The sequence below is a fragment of the Vidua macroura genome, unplaced genomic scaffold (genome assembly GCF_024509145.1).
Source record: "Vidua macroura isolate BioBank_ID:100142 unplaced genomic scaffold, ASM2450914v1 whyUn_scaffold_187, whole genome shotgun sequence".
Taxonomy (NCBI): Eukaryota; Metazoa; Chordata; class Aves; order Passeriformes; family Viduidae; genus Vidua; species Vidua macroura.
The window spans coordinates 24,966-41,010 of NW_026530571.1; the positions used below are offsets into that span (position 1 = coordinate 24,966).

Genomic DNA, 16,045 nt, shown 5'->3' on the forward strand with positions numbered 1-16,045 from the left:
GCCCCCAAAACCCCTCGGTGCTCTACCCCACTGGGTCAGGGACAAGGGCATGTCTCTCTCTCCATTCCCACCTGAGCAGGAGCAGCTTCTCCTCCTCTCCCAGCACCAAAAAAAAAAAAAACCCCAAATTATTGGGTTTTAGGATTTTTTTTTTTTTTTTTTTTTTTTTTGCACAGCAACTTTTATTTCCCCACTAACAGTGACAGGGCAAAGGACACGAACAGCAGCAGGGGGAAGGGCACAAGGGGAGTGGGCAAGCGCAAGATCACACCTAGAACACAGAAACCCCCCCCCCACTTCCCCCAGCCCCCCCCCAAAAACACCCCCAGGCCCGGTTTTGAGGTGACCCCCAAATATCCACATCCCCCTTGCTGGGATCCTGGCACTCCAGGGGCTCAGGATTTAGAGGGAGCAAAGGGGAGATGGGGGGATGAGGAGGGAAATGGAGGGGGAGATGAGGAGGGAAATGGAGGGGGAGCTAGAAGGGAAATGGGGGGCAATAGGGGAGATGGGGACAATGGGGGGAGTGGGGAGAGAAATGGGGGGGGGGCAATAGAGGAGATTGGGGGGGGGGGGGGGTCACTCAGCGGCAGCAGGACGGGTTTGACCCTTTCCCCAGGGAGGATGGGATGAGACAGGATGGTTAAAGATGATTTGCAAAGCAACGGTGTCCAAAGTGGGGAGGGGGGGGGATGACACCCCTCCTCTCCACACGGAATTTTAGGGGGGGGGGGGGGGGGGGGGACACAAAAGCTTTGGCTACTATTCGAAGTAGGATGGGATCAGCCTCTCCCTGTTCCACGGGGCTCCAACTCCAAAGGAAAAAGCAAAAATGAACTACAGGGGTGTTTTAACCAGCAACAGGGAAGGGGTGCTCAAGTAGCCCCCCCTCGCCAACCAACGCCCCTAAGGAAGATTTTGAGGGTAAAAAGACTCCAAACTTTGAACTGCAACAGGGAAAAAAAAAAAAAAACAAAAATCCCCCCCCCCCTGAACAGCCCACGGGCAGGATTCGGGGCATTTTGCTTGGAAGCAAAGGAAAACCTAAGGATGGCAGGGGAGAGGGGACACCACCAGTGAGCGGGGCCGGGGGGCCTCAGTTGCACAGGGACAGCGAGGAGCCCACGTAAAAGAGCCAGAAAAACGGGAAGATCCTCTCGGAGAAGGCGGCGGTGAAGGTGAAGATGGGAGCCATGTTGTCAGCGTTGTAAAACGCCACCCACCCGCCCTCGTAGTCCAGGTACACCCCGATCTTGCGTGGCCGCTCGCAAAGGGACAGCGGCGTCTCAGGGGAGGTGAACGCCTGGTACTGATCCCAATTTTTGCCCTTCCAGTTGAGCCCCACTGCCCAAATCCCCTCCTCGGGGGCGAAGTCGACCTTCTCCTTGCGGCGCACGGACTCGCGGGCGGCGCCCAGCACCCAGCTCTCCCCGTCTCCCACCTCCACCTCCCAGTAGTGGCGTCCAGCGGAGAAGCCCTCGGAGGCCAGGACGCAGAAGGCGTAGTCGAAGCGTTTGGGGTGAGCCGGCAGCTCCTGGGGGGGCCCCGCGGAGCCGAACGCTCCGCTTGTCCTCCGACAGCACCAAGTAGGGGTTGGCCGTGTCGGGGTCCAGGGAGAGCTCACCTGGAAGGGAAAAGGGCAGGAGTTACCTCTGTGGGATTGGGAGGTTGACTCAGTGGCCGCGTCCCGAACCCACCAGGGAGCCCAGAGGTGAGTCGTCTGTGGGATCGAGCCATGGTTTGTGTCCCGAACCCAACGGGGACAACGCAGGCGAGCGACCTCTGGGATCGTTATCCCACCTGTGTGGGGACTCATCGATTGTCTGTGCCTCAAAAGCAGAGAGGAAGGACCCAGGTGAGCCAGCTGTAGCATCCTGAAGAGCCCACACGGAGCCCAAGCCCAGCAATTCCAACCTTAAACCCTTGGAAAAGGGAGGTTAGAGCCCCCGTAACCCCCAATCCCAGCAAATTCCCACGTTGTTTCTTATAAAAGGGAAGTCACAGCCCCAAATCCCAGCCAATTCCAAGCAAAGCCCTGGAAAAGAGAGGTTCTTAGCCCAATCCCGACGGCCTCACCTGTGTCGTTCTCCAGCTCAAAGCGCAGGTTTTCTGCGGGGAAAAGAAGGAAGGAATTGAGTCCCCAGAACTGCCCAAGCCATGGGAACGATCCCTACTCCACACTCCCACACTCAAATCCCAGGGAAATCACTTTTCCACCTCTTCCCTGGAATGAGCCAATGCTCAAACCACCCGGAGCTCTCCCAACCAGCCCGGGGGGAGAATTAGAGCCCAGCTCCATCCCAGCCCTGATTTTGGTGGACTTCCACGTGGGATCCTGGCTGGGAAGCAGTTTTTTTTTTTTTTTTTTTTTTTTTTTTTTTTTTTTTTTTTTTTTTTTTTTTTTTTTTTTTCCCCCAGGAAGGCTCTCATCAGTCTCACCCTTGAATTCCAGCAGCACTTCCTTGAGCACCGCGCTCTTCTGGGAAAAACTCTTCAGCTTCTTCTCCAGCTCGGAAAAGCCGGGCTCGGGCTTGAGGAACAGCCAGCTCTCCAGGCTGCGGAGACGTGGGAGTCAGGGACTCAAAATTAAGGAATTCCCCCCGGGAAGGGTTGAAATACCAGCTCCACCTGCCATCAAGAGCCTCCAAGTTCACCCCCGTTCACTCACCTGCTGCCAGCTGGGACGACAGCCTGGAAGGGGAAAAAAAAAAAAACCAAGGAAATTTGTTAGGATCAGCATCTTGTTAGGATCAGCATCTTTCCTATCTCAAAATCCTCCCCAAAAACTGGGAGGATCCCATGAAAGATATCCCATCAAGATATTTTTGTTATCTATAAATGGAATTTCTCACCCCATCAATAGAATTTTTTCCTCCCCGATTAACTTTTTTTTTTTCCCCCCAATAAATAAATAAATAAATAAATAAATAAATAAATAAATAAATAAATAAATAAATGTTTGGACCCATAAATGGAAATTCTTGTCCCCATAAACGGGACTTTTTTGTCCCCATAACAGGACCTTTTTGTCCCCATAAACATGACTTTTTTGTCCCCATAAATGAGACTTTTTTGTCCCCATAAACGGGACTTTTTTGTCCCCATAAAGGGGACTTTTTTGTCCCCATAAACGGGACTTTTTTGTCCCCATAAACGGGATTTTTTTTGTCCCCATAAACGGGACTTTTTTGTCCCCATAAACGGGACCTTTTTGTCCCCATAAACATGACTTTTTTGTCCCCATAAACGGGACTTTTTTGTCCCCATAAACGGGATTTTTTTGTCCCCATAAACGGGACTTTTTTGTCCCCATACACGGGACCTTTTTGTCCCCATAAACGGGATTTTTTTGTCCCCATAAACGGGACTTTTTTGTCCCCATAAATGGGGACCTTTTTGTCCCCATAAGGTCCCCATTAACAGGACTTTTTTGTCCCCATAAATGAGACTTTTTTGTCCCCATAAACGGGACCTTTTTGTCCCCATAAACGGAACTTTCACCCCCATAAATAGGTTTTGTCCCTCTAATTAGGATATTTTTGCCCAATACAAGGGATTTCTGCGTCCGTAAGCGGGGAATTCTTTCACAAAGAGTCCACCTCGCCAGGTGTGCTCCCCCGTGCCACTGTCCCCTCCCTGCTCTGCCAGGAGCTTGTCTAGCTGGGCAATGTCCTCAGCCAGCCGGGCCACGCTCTCGTCCCTCCGGCGTCCAATGTCCCTCTCCAGCTCCTCGAGCCGGGAGAGCAGGAGCTGCTCCTTCTCCTCCAGGAACGCCCGCAGCTCCTTGCACTCGGCCACGATCTTCTGCCGCTCCACCTCCGTCTGCTTCTGCAATTCCACAGCAAAGATGCCCCTGTGAGGGCAGATCCCCGCAGCCACGGAGCTGCCGCGAGTGAGAGAATCTCTGGGGGCTGGGATTGCCACAGGGAAGGGGGAACCCCGATGTCGCCCTGGTTATCAAGAGTTTTCTAAAGCCTTCTGAGTTTACATTCTTGTAGAGAACTTTCCCACACAGCTTTCTGTAAACAATCTGTTGTTTTGCATTCTTTCATAGAGGCGGAGAAATTTGATGTACAGGTAGTTTGTCCAGTGTCGTTGGAGAGGTGGCACGTTCACCCTCCAATCCACTGGAACCTTCTGAGAACTATAAAAGATTGGAGTCAGAGAAAATAAATTAAGTCTCTTCATCGTGACCAAAGCTGTGGTGCGTCGTTTTTCCTTGTGTCATCTGGTGACACCCCTCAGGTGGGAGAGGAAATCCACGAGTGAGACTGAACCCTCCTGGGTGGGTGTCACCAGGTGACACAAGGAGAAACGATGCACCACAGCATGAGGTGAAGAGACTAATTTATTTTTCCTCTGAAAAATAAATCCCAATCATTTATAGTTCTCAAAAGGCGCGGTGGATTGGAGGGTGAACGTGCCACCTCGCCAACAACACTGGAGAAACTACCAGTACATCAAATTTCTCTGCCTCTGTGGATTGCAAAACAACGGGTTGTTCACAGAAAGTGGTGTGAGAATGTAAACTCAGAAGGGTTGAGAAAACTCTTAAAAATCAGGGTGATAGATGGGGGCTCTGGGACCACCCCCCCAGCACTCACCAGCAGCTCCTCACTCTGCCGCTCCCGCTCAGCCTTGGCCTCCTCACGCCCTTTCCTCAGGGAGCTCAAGTGCTCCTGGGGCACCTCCTGGAAGCAAAGCAAACAGATCCGTCGGGAATTCTTCCCGTGGGCGATCAGGAGGGAAGGGCTGCTGCTGTTAAAATGGTCAAAATCACCCAGTCTGGGTTTAGTTTGGAGCTGGAACCAGCAGCTGCCCTGCTCGCCTCAACTCTGACCTCAGGCTGTGGCCAAAAAAAACCACCAAAATTCACCCCAACCAGCCCAAAAATTGAAAAAAAATTGGATTAATTTTATCTGCCTGTGAGGAAACAAATGCCCTGGTCTCACCCCCATCCTCCTCCCAGGATTACCTCCCAAATTCCCCCTCCTCAAGGTGCCCCAAAATTGGGTTGGACCCCCCCACAAGAGGAGGAACTGCTGCCTCCGAATGGCTCATTAAACTATTAATTATTAATGAATTAAACTCATCCTTATTTTAGTAGTTTGACCTCCATGGAGGGCAGAGAAGCCCCAGCAATACCCTGCAAACAGCAGCTAGCCCTGGGGGCAAATGAATCTACTTATTTTATAACTAAAACCCTAAATACAAGGATTGTGACTGTTAAGAGCCAGAAGTTGCTGCCTTTAGAATTCATCCATGAGATTAATGCAAGTATCAGGAAAAAAAAAAGAAAGAGAGAGAAGGGAGAGCTCAGCAACAACCGATTATCAAACACTCATAAAAGTAGGTTAACGAGGGGGGGGAAAAAAAATCCCAAGGGAGCAACAACCTGGATCTACCTAAGGACGTTTTGTGTCTTGAAAAAAAAAAAAAAAAAAGGCAAAATCCCAGATTTGGGGTGGGAGGTGGGGGGGGGACAGCCCCAGCGTGCCCGGAAGAGGAACCACGACAGTTCCGGGGACAAAACGCCCTCTAGAAGGATTTAATAACCCACAATAATTAATACGTGGTGGTTAATGATGCCGTGCTGGTGCCAACCCCTCCTCCGCCTGCGTCCGGCATCTTGGATCCCCTCCGGATCCGCTGCTCCGGGAACAGCCCTTGAGCTCTTATAGCTACGAATCAATCCCCACTGTGGTCACGACACGCTTCGTATCGCGACATAGCGGAGCCCCAGCGCCGCCGGGGGCGCCGTTTTCTCTCTGCGTCACTCCCTCGGGATGGAAAAGGAGGGGGAAGAATTCCACCAGGCTCCAGCTCGCTCCTGCCCCCGGTTGGATGTCGGGGCGGGGGGGCGCTGGCAGGATTTTTTGGACGATCTGAGACGCTCCCCGGAACCCTTCGGGACACCCCTTTGCCGGTTTTCTCCCAGCTCGACCCGGATCGATCTGGCACCGCTACACCCGCAGCTTTACTGCATCCCCTACCCCCATGGTGTCCGTGTTTTGGGGTGATTCAGGTTCTTCTGCGCCCCCAAATTCTGGAAACCCAGTTCGGGAGGGGATCCCCCACCCCCGTGAGATGCTCCACACAGCCCGCAGGGACCCTCACTGCACCCCACGCCTTGGGACGGGGACTGGGGGCTCATTTCTGTACTCTCCGTGAAATTGGGGGTTCCCCCCATGGAGGGGGAGTCCCCCCAACCCTGTGAAATCTCCTTGGGGCGTTTCCAATCTCTTCCCTGCTTACTGCATCCCCCATTTCTTACATCCTACCCCCGTGGTGTCCGTGTTTTGGGGTGATTCAGGTTCTTCTGCGCCCCCGAATTCTGGAAACCCAGTTCTGGAGGGGACCCCCCACCCCCTTGAGATGCTCCACACAGCCCGCAGGGACCCTCACTGCACCCCACGCCATGGGACGGGGGACTGGGGGCTCATTTCTGTACTCTCCGTGAAATTGGGGGTTCCCAAAAGGCGCTTCCCCCCATGGAGGGGGAGTCCCTGGGGTACCCCCCAACCCCGTGAGATCTCCTTGGGGCGTTTCCAATCTCTTCCCTGCTTACTGTATCCCCCCATTTCTCACATCCTACCCCCGTGGTGTCCGTGTTTTGGGGTGATTCAGGTTCTTCTGCGCCCCCGAATTCTGGAAACCCAGTTCGGGAGCCGTGAGATCTCCTTGGGGCGTTTCCGATCTCCTCCGCCGCTTATTGCATCCCCCATTCCTTAGGAGGGGTCCCGCACCCCAAAAAAAGACCCGGGACGGACGGGGATCCCCGCTGCCCCCCAACACCCCGCAGAGCTCTCCCTCTCCGGGAAGGGATCCCGATGCCCCGCGGCCCTCCCGGGGATGGGGAATCCTCTCTTCCCTCCAATCCACGCGTTGTCGGGGGGGGTGTCCCGGCACTGACCTCCGCGGCGTGGGCCGCCTCCTCGGCGGGAAGCACCGTGTGGGCGCGGTGCTCGCGGGACAGGTGACACACGACGCACACGGCCCGCCGGTCCTGCACGCAGTAAAGCCGCAGCGGTTCCCCGTGGCGCGGGCAGCGCGGAGGCCCGCCGGGCCTGACGGGGCGGCGGCCGCGGGCAGCGGCGGCGCGGGCGGAGCGGGAGGCCCCGGCGGCGGCTCGGCGGGGCCCGGCGGCAGCCCGAGCTGGCGGACGATGTGCACGATGTTGCCCAGGGAGCGGTTGGGGCGGAAGAGGCGCTGCGGGACCGGCTCGCGGCACTGCGGGCAGCAGAGGCGCCGCGCCGAGTCCTCCCAGCACTGGGTGACGCAGGCGCGGCAGAAGTTGTGCCCGCACTCGGCCACCAGCACCGGGTCGTTGAAGTACTCCAGGCACACCGGCACGTCAGCTCGTCCTGCAGGCTCCGCGCAGCGCTGCAGGGCGCCGGGGGCGCGGCGGGGGGCGCGGGCGGCGCCTCCATGGCGGCCGCGGTGCCGGTGGCGGCCCCGGGCCCGGTGGCGGTGCCGGTCGTGGCGCCGGTGACGACAACGAGTCCCCAAACTCTGCGCGTCCCCTCAGCACGGCGCCGCCGCCCGACTGACGGGCCGAGGGGCGGGGCCGCGCCTGCGCCGGGAGAAGAGGCGGGACTGCGCCTGCGCGGGAGGGGGAAAATAGGCGTGGTTTGATCCGTATAGAATGAGGTGGGCGTGGTCAGCGCGCTCCTGGGATATAAAGGGCGCGGCCAGGGGGGTTGGGCATTGATGGGGGTGTGGCTGCGCTTGCGCAGAACGAGAGGAGGCCGCTGTGGGCGAAATGTGGGGGGGGGCGATGCCCGTGAGGCGCCATAGGAGGGGCCTGAGGGCGCCATGGGGTGAGGGGTTTTGGGGGTCCCTACAGGATTTGGGGAGGGGTACCGGGGTCTATGAGGGCGAGGCCTGAAGGCACAATGGGTTGAGGGGTTTTGGGGGTCCCTACAGGATTTGAGGAGGGGTACCGGGGTCTGTGGGGTGCAGAACGAGAGGAGGCCGCTGTGCGCGAAGCGACGCAGGGGGGGCGATGCCCGTGAGGGCGCCATAGCAGGGGCCTGAGGGCGCTATGGGGTGAGGGGGTTTGGGGGTCCCTACAGGATTTGAGGAGGGGTACCGGGGTCTGTGGAGGCAGGGCCTGAGGGCGCCATGGGGTGAGGGGTTTTGGGGGTCCCTACAGGATTTGAGGAGGGGTACCGGGGTCTGTGGAGGCAGGGCCTGAGGGCGCTATGGGTTGAGGGAATTGGGGGTCCCTAGAGGATTTGGGGGAGGGGTACCGGGGTCTGTGGAGGCAGGGCCTGAGGGCACTATGGGGTGAGGGGTTTTGGGGGTCCCTACAGGATTTGGGGAGGGGTATCGGGGTCTATGGGGGCAGGGCCTGAGGGTGCTATGGGGTCAGGGTTTTGGGGGTCCCTAGAGGATTTGGGGAGGGGTACAGGGTCTCTGGGGTGCTGGGAAAGGTGAGGAGTCCCCTACAGGCTGCTCAGACCCTATAGGGTACGGGGGGGGACATTGGATGTCTCAATTCCCATACAATATGTGTGGGGTCTGAGCGTCTGTGGGGTGTTTTTTTTTTTTGGGGGGGGGGTGCCTTGCTGTGGGTTTTGGGGGTCCCTATAGAATTAATGGTGGGCGTGTAGGATGGCTTGGGGAATTCCTGATGGATTAAGGAGGTTTACTGGGGCGGATAGGATTTTTTTTTTTTTTTTTTGAGGGGGGTGTATGGGGATCTGTAGGGTGCTGGGAGGGCAGCAGTCCTAGGATGATCCCAAAAATCTGGGGTGGGTCGTTCGCAGGGGGGGCCCTGTGGTTGTTTTGGGGATCTTTATAGGATCTTTATAGGGGATGAGAGTGGAGGGGTTTCGGGGTGGTTTTCACAGCATCAGCTTCTCTGCCGTTAGAAACCCGCTCCAGGAAGCTGAATTCAGGGAAAAAAACGACTCAAAACCTCCAGACGTACAAAAGCGACCCCAAAAAACCGACCTCAGCCCTTTCCTGGGTGTGAAAAAATGCATATTTTATGATTGGCTTTTTGGCAAATGTTACAATGGGTATTATTTGTGTAATGTTGGAAAGTTACGCTGCATTAATTCTCTCAAGTCGTGTGTTAAATAAATGTATTTTTAGGTTATAACACAGTGTTAAAACAGAAACTATGCTATGTAAAAGATACTTTTTAACAAGCTCAAGAAAGAGATGAGATAATCAAGAAATTCTTCGCACAGAGATGGCAGGGACAAAGCCCATAAAGACTTACGGCCTCCTTATGGGAAAAGACAAATATTCTTCCGCCTTCTCTCCATCTTTATGGAACCACCAGGATGAAGGGGAAGGAGTTGACCACAAAAAAACCAGAGAAATTATTAATTTGCAAGGAATTTATGCATAATATATGAGAAATATGAATATGCAACAGGGCGTTGCTTTTAAGGGTTGTTCCTTTGTTCACAAGGCGTGTTTTTGGCAGCTCAGTGCTCAAAAACGTCCGGGCGTCCGTAATTCTTTGCTTTTTATTGTCTTGTAATTGTCCTAACTCCATATTTGTATTACTCTAATTGTATTACTATTTTTAATGACCATTTTATTGTTATTAAACTTTTAAAATTTAAAAAAAAAAAAGTGATTTGTGTTTTTCACACTGGGGGATTTAGCAATCCCTCCTCCATGAGACAGGTGGAGGACGACTGTGAAAAACGCCAATCACTTGTTTTAAAAATGTATAAAAGTTGAATAAAAAAAATAAAATGGTTATAAAAAATAACGATACAAGTATAGTAATAAAGGTTGGACAATTAGAGTTAGGACAATTAATGAGACAATAACAGCCCGGGCTGGGTGCCTCTTTCTGGACAAAAATGAGCCAGGAAAAAGGACTCAGTTAAAAGAGGATTTACCCCTTAAGAGGGGTAACCTGTTGCAGATACAAAACACTTCATGATTATGCATATATTTTATTTAAAACAAGAAATTCCTCTCATATTTGTCAAAAAGTTTAATCCCCAGGTGCCTTCGAGTCTTAAGTCAGGCTTGAAGAAATTTGTTTCTGTTGATAGGGAAAGACATAAATTCCTCTCCTCTGAAAAATTTAGGGATTATTGTAATTGTTATCTCTGTGTGAAGAATATCTTGATTATCTCATCTCTTTCTTGAGCTGGTTAAAAAGTATCTTACATAGTATAGTTTCCATTTTAACATTGTGTTATAACCTAAAAATACATTTATTCAACACACTACTTGATAGAATTAATACAGCACAACTTTCCAACATTACACATACAATATTCATTGTAACATTTGCCAAAAAGCCAATCACAAAACGCGCATTTTTTCACATATTTTAACTACTAAAGCTGAATTTTAATTACAAAACTACATTTATCGTTAAAATGTTAACACAGCATAACTTCCCCCCAACATCGCACGTACGATATTCATTGTAACATTTGCCAAAAAAAAAGCCAATCGTAAAATACGCATTTTTCACAGGATTTACCCGATTTTTTTTTTTTTTTCCCCCCCTCACGTTTCCGCCGCTGCCCTCTTCCAAAATGGCGGCCTCGCCTTCAGGCAGGACGCGAGGGAAAATGGCGGCGGCCTCCTCCCGCCCACGGCTGCCCGCGCGGCCCAGCTCAAGATGGCGCCCGCGGCCTGAGGCGCTGGGCGCCATCTTGGATGAGGTCAGCCAGCCGCCGTTGCCGCGGAACGGCGTGGAAGCGACGTTTTTTTTTCCCCCACAACCCCCCTCATGGCGGGGTTCTTAGCACATTTTTTTTCGGGGGGGGGTTTGTTGCTTCTATCCCTTGGTAGGAAATTCGCTTTTTTAACCTTTTTCCTGCTGGGAAGGGTTATGGCGCAATGGCGGGGGGGGGGGGGGCGGTCCTGCAGGCCCTTTCCCTCAGCCCACACCGGTTAAAACAACCCCAGAACCTCCCGCTACATTTGGAGGTTCAAGTACCCCCCAAAATTTGAAGGTCCCAGTACCCCCCCTAAATTTGGAGGTTCCAGTAGCCCCCTAAATTTGGAGGTTCCAATACCCCCCTAAATTTATAGGTTCCAGTACCCCCCCCTAAATTTAGAGGTTCCTGTACCCCCTTAAATTTATAGGTTCCAGTACCCCCCTTAAATTTATAGGTTCCTGTACCCCCCTAAATTTGGAGATCCCAGTACCCTCCTAAATTTGAAGGTTCCAGTACCCCCCTAAATTTGGAGGTCCCAGTACCCCCCTTAAATTTATAGGTTCCAGTACCCCCCTAAATTTAGAGGTCCCAGTACCCCCTAAATTTAGAGGTTCCTGTACCCCCCTAAATTTAGAGGTCCCAGTACCCCCCTAAATTTAGATGTTCCAGTACCCCCCCTAAATTTGGAGGTTCCAGTACCCCCCCTAAATTTCCTCAAAACCTTTTTTTTTTTTTTTTAAATATTAGGAAAAAACCACCAAACCACCCACCAGGACATTAAACAGCAATTTTTTTTTTTTTTTTTCACGGAGCAAAGTGGAGTTTTTTTGGTTTTTTATTTTAATTTCCGCCCAGACCCGCGGTTCTTACCGCCAGAGGGCCTCGGCCATTGTGCACAGCCCTTTTTTTTTTTAAATATAATTTTTTTTTATTCCTTCCTTCTTCCGTTTTTTAACTCTTATCGCTTAGGATATCAGAGGGACCCAGCTCATCCACTCCCCACATGCGCATCCCCACTTTTTTTTGGGGAGGGGGGAAAAAAGGGGTTTTTTTGGGGAAAAATAAAGTGGCTTATTTTTCCCCATTCCCCGTTCTTCCCTCCTCCATCCTCCTCTCAGGGTCCGGGATTTTCCAACCTCCAATCCCAGGGAAAGGGGGAAAATGATAAAAAAAAATCCCAACACACCCCCCAAACCCCCAATCTCAAAGTTGTCTTTCCCCCTCAGGGGGGGCTTCCCTTCAGATGTGTCGAACCCATTTATTTCCATTTATTTTAGCAGCATGGCAAAACGCCGAATAAATTAATAGGCCTGAGATGCTGGTGAGAGGCTCCAAAATACATAAAAATAAAGGGAAACATAGCAGGAGGGAATCCGTGCTGGAAATCAGCCGTTTATTCCTGCTGGCTTATTAGGGAATAATTGCCCATTTAATTTTCGGTGCCTGATCCTTGGAATCCTCACCAACCCACTGCTCCCCAAGGAGGATGAGAGGGGGAACAGTGGGAAGCAGCTTTTCCTTTTTTTTTCCTATTTTTTCTTTTTTTTTTTAATTTTTTTCTATTTTTTTCTCTTTTTTTTTCCTTTCTTTTTTTTTTCCTATTTTTTCTTTTTTTTTCTTTTTTTTTCTCTTTTTTTCTTTTTTTTTTTTCTTTTTTTTGCTATTTTTTCTTTTTTTTTCTTTTTTAATCTATTTTTTATTTTTTTCCCTTTTTTTTTCTTTTTTTCTTCTTCTTTTTTTTTTCTTTCTTTTTTTTTTTTCTAATATAGACTAAAGCACTAAACCCTCTTCCAAAAACCCTTTTTTTTTTTTGGTTTTTTCCCCCCCCCACACACAAAAACTCAACCTCTGGGCACGGCAAATCCTCTCTTTCCAGAAAATTCCCCGTTTCCAAGCCTGACCTGCCGTCTGTCCCGCCTGGACCACGGAGAGGAAACACCAGCCCCTCACTGGGGCCACGGAGTCCTGGAGAAAGGGGACACCCCGCGTGGATTTTGGGGAGAAGTGGCCACTTTTCCCTATAACCTCATCTTCTGCTCTACTGGTAAGGTGAAATGCGGGGCATGGTGGCGTGAAAACACACAGGGGAACCCCATCCCCTGAGGATTTTTGGGGTCAAACAGCTCGGAAAAGAAGCCCTGAGGATCCGTACCCATCACCAGCAGGGCTGGGACCTCCCCAGATCCTACTGGGGGGGCGTTGAAAGGGGCATTGAGGCAGGAATGCTGGAGAAGCCAGGCCAGGTTGCCTGGGCCTTGGAGTGGCAGTTGATAATTCAGAAGGCGGTTGAGCCAAAAAAGCAAAACCCCCTCCATGTGCGTCCCCTGCGGGGAAGAAGGAAGGGAAGAAGGAAGGGAAGAAGGAAGGGAAGAAGGAAGGGAAGGGCTTGTGGGGAAAGCGTCAGAGCACAGGGTCGGAGCACAAAGAGACCAAGGCGTCCGTGAGGTGCGGGGATCCCAGTTTATTCCTGCCCCCTCCATCCCCTTCTCCCGCCCGCTGGCAGCACGGAGTGGGAGCAGCACCGCTGGATTTCCGCATCAGAGCCAGCCCTGGCTTCCCCCCACCCTTCCCTGACGGAGCCAGGCGCTGTTTCCTTTGGGAATCGGCTCCTTCTCCCCCAAGGTTGTCCCTTTTCCAGGATCTGGACTGCAGCAGCTTGCGGGGCAGATAAATCCCACGACAGAGCACCCCTGTCACCCACCCCAGTGCCCCTTCAAGTGTCACTTGGTGTCCTTTGGCGTGTCCCCGAGGCAAGCTTTCCCCCCCCCCCGGCTGTCTCTCGGCGTCCATCGCGGTCCTTTAGGGGCCCTCACCGCTGTGAGCTCCGGGCTGGTCGCCGGCGAGCCGCGTCCTGGCAAGGGGCGAGGCGCCCGCAGCCTTGGGGAGGTGGCTGCGGCGGTGCTTGGCGAGGTGCGAGCCCTGGCTGAACGCCTCGCCGCACTCGGCGCACCCGAAAGGCTTCTCGCCGGTGTGGACGCGGCGGTGCCGCTCCAGGTGCGACGCCCACGCGAAGCCCTTGCCGCAGTCGCCGCAGGTGTAGCCCTTGGGCGCGGCGTGGCCGCGCCGGTGCACCAGGAACAGCGGGGCTTCCCCGAAGCGCTTCCCGCAGTCGCCGCACTTGTAGGGCCTCTCCGGCGAGTGGGTCTTGCGGTGCTGCAGCAGGTGAGCCTTCTGCGTGAAGCGCTCGCCGCAGCTGCCGCAGGGGAAGGGCCGCTCGCCCGTGTGGACGCGCCGGTGCCGCTCCAGGTGCGACGCCCACACGAAGCCCTTCCCGCAGTCCGCGCAGCGGTGCGAGTGCTCGCGGCTGTGGCACCGCTGGTGCCCGCGCCAGCGCCGGCCCCGCCCGGAACAACCTCCCGCAGTCGCCGCAGCGCAGCGCCTTCCTGCCCAGGTGCGTGCGGCGGTGCCGCGCCAGGTCGGAGCTCTGGCAGAAGGTCTTCCCGCAGGCCGGGCAGCGGTGCGGCCGCTCGCCCGCGTGGCTGCGGCGGTGCTTGGCGAGGTGCGAGCCCTGGCTGAACGCCTCGCCGCACTCGGCGCAGCCGAAGGGCTTCTCGCCGGTGTGGACGCGGCGGTGCCGCTCCAGGTGCGACGCCCACGCGAAGCCCTTCCCGCAGTCGCCGCACTTGTGAGGTTTGTCGGCGGCGTGGCCGCGGCCGTGGGCCGCCAGCTCGGCCGCGCCGGCGAAGCGCTTCCCGCAGTCGCCGCACTTGTGCGGGCGGTCGCCGGCGTGCGTGCGGCGGTGCTGCAGCAGGTGCGAGCTCTGGCTGTAGGTCTCCCCGCACTCGGGGCAGCCGAAGGGCCGCTCGCCCCGTGTGGACGCGCCGGTGCCTCTCCAGGTGCGACGCCCACGGGAAGCTCTTCCCGCAGTCGGCGCAGCCGAACGGCCGCTCCCGGGCCGGTCCTTTGCCGCGCAGGGGTTTGGCACGGCCGAGTTTGGGGAGCGCGGTGGGTTTCAGGGCGCCGGGGGACACGGCTTTGTCTGGGCGCTTCGCTTTGCGCCTGTTGGAGCCGTGGAGCTTCTGCCGCTCCAGGCCGTGGGATGAGCGCGGTCCGAGCCCGGCGCCGTTCCCCGACGCTCCTTTCTCCTCTTCTTTTTCACTCACCAGCCCCTGAGCTGCTGGGAAAGGGGAGAAGCGGGAAAAGGTGAAAGCGTGAGGAGCGGGATGTAAAACAACGGAGCAGCAACAGGATTCTCCTTAAAAAATTTCGCTTTTTCACCCCTGAGCTGCTGGGAAACGGGAGAAGCGGGGAAAAGGTGAAAGCGTGAGGAGCGGGATTTAAAACAACGGAGCAGCAACAGGATTCTCCTTAAAAAATTTCGCTTTTTCACCCCTGAGCTGCTGGGAAACGGGAGAAGGAGGAAAAAGGGGGGAGGCATGGCCCTGATTGGAGCAGGGGTAGGATTTAAAACAATGGAGCAACAAGAAGATTCCCCTTAAAAATCTCGCTCTCCCAGAGAGGAGGAAGAGAGACACAACACGGACCCGATCCCAGTTTGAGCTGGAAATGCGGACGTGCCAATTTTCAATTGAAAAATTCTCAATTTGAAATTAGGGGAGATCAATAACATTTCCTCCTGAAATTAGGAGAGATCAGTAACATTTCCTCCTGAAGAAGGAGAGGGGCTGGGGCTTGGGGAAATCCCCCTGGAAACTTGCCCAGATCCCTCCGCCCCTCTTCCCAAACTTGCTCTGCTCGGAGCAAGGAAAGGGCAGGGGGATATACAACGAGGAGGGAAATTTTGGGGGTGTCCTTACCCAGGGACATGAGGGTCTCGTAGCTCTCGTGCATCACGTCGAGGTACAGGGCCTTCTGCCGCGGATCCAGCAGCACCCACGGCTCCATGGCACAGGGAGCGCCGGGAAATGCAGATTCCTCCCAAAATCCCCTGCAGGGGAGGAGGAAAATCCTTTGAAATCCAAGGAAAACCCCCCCGCTTCAAAGTGCTTCATGCTTTTCCTGCGGTTCATTTCGAGGAATGTCGGGTTTTCACAGTCCCTCCATCCACACCTAATCCCCAGCGACCCCCAGAGCAAGGAGGGAACAGGGGGGTCCCTGCTTTGCCCCCCCTTGCTTTTTTGGCCGACCCCCGCCCCACAGCAACCTCTCCCTCCCCAGTCAGCTGTACCCGGGAGCACCCCCATCCCTGCGGAGCCCCCAGGGGGCTTCCCTCTCCATCCTGCCCATTCCCAAAAGGGGGCTCTGCCCTCTCCCGAAAGGAGCCAGACGAGCTGGGGGCAGCCGAACCGCGGTGCCCCGCTCCTCTTTTCGCCGCGTTTACCTGCCCGTCCCCCCTCCCGGCTTCCACAGGGGGCTTTTTCCTCTGGGAGGAATTCTCCTCTGGGAGGAATTCTCCTCTAGGAGAATTAATTATCCCCCGTTCCCTGCCGAGG

General features: G+C 54.3%; 2 protein-coding genes across 2 annotated transcripts; both read right to left on the minus strand.

The window, feature by feature from the left end:
• Window positions 1-139: 139 nt before the first annotated feature.
• On the minus strand, window positions 140-7,557 carry LOC128802792 (E3 ubiquitin-protein ligase TRIM7-like). The gene is given in 11 exon segments (XM_053969359.1): window positions 140-1,540; window positions 1,542-1,624; window positions 2,077-2,109; window positions 2,440-2,555; window positions 2,669-2,691; window positions 3,600-3,617; window positions 3,619-3,828; window positions 4,605-4,691; window positions 6,914-7,062; window positions 7,065-7,349; window positions 7,352-7,557. Coding segments are annotated over 11 exon segments (1,527 nt in total). The 5' UTR covers window positions 7,431-7,557; the 3' UTR covers window positions 140-1,096.
• A 5,536-nt stretch (window positions 7,558-13,093) lies between these two features.
• LOC128802793 (zinc finger protein CKR1-like) lies at window positions 13,094-15,684 on the minus strand. Its single transcript, XM_053969360.1, is given in 4 exon segments — window positions 13,094-13,973; window positions 13,975-14,460; window positions 14,462-14,769; window positions 15,410-15,684. Coding segments are annotated over 4 exon segments (1,404 nt in total). The 5' UTR covers window positions 15,498-15,684; the 3' UTR covers window positions 13,094-13,451.
• Window positions 15,685-16,045: the final 361 nt, after the last annotated feature.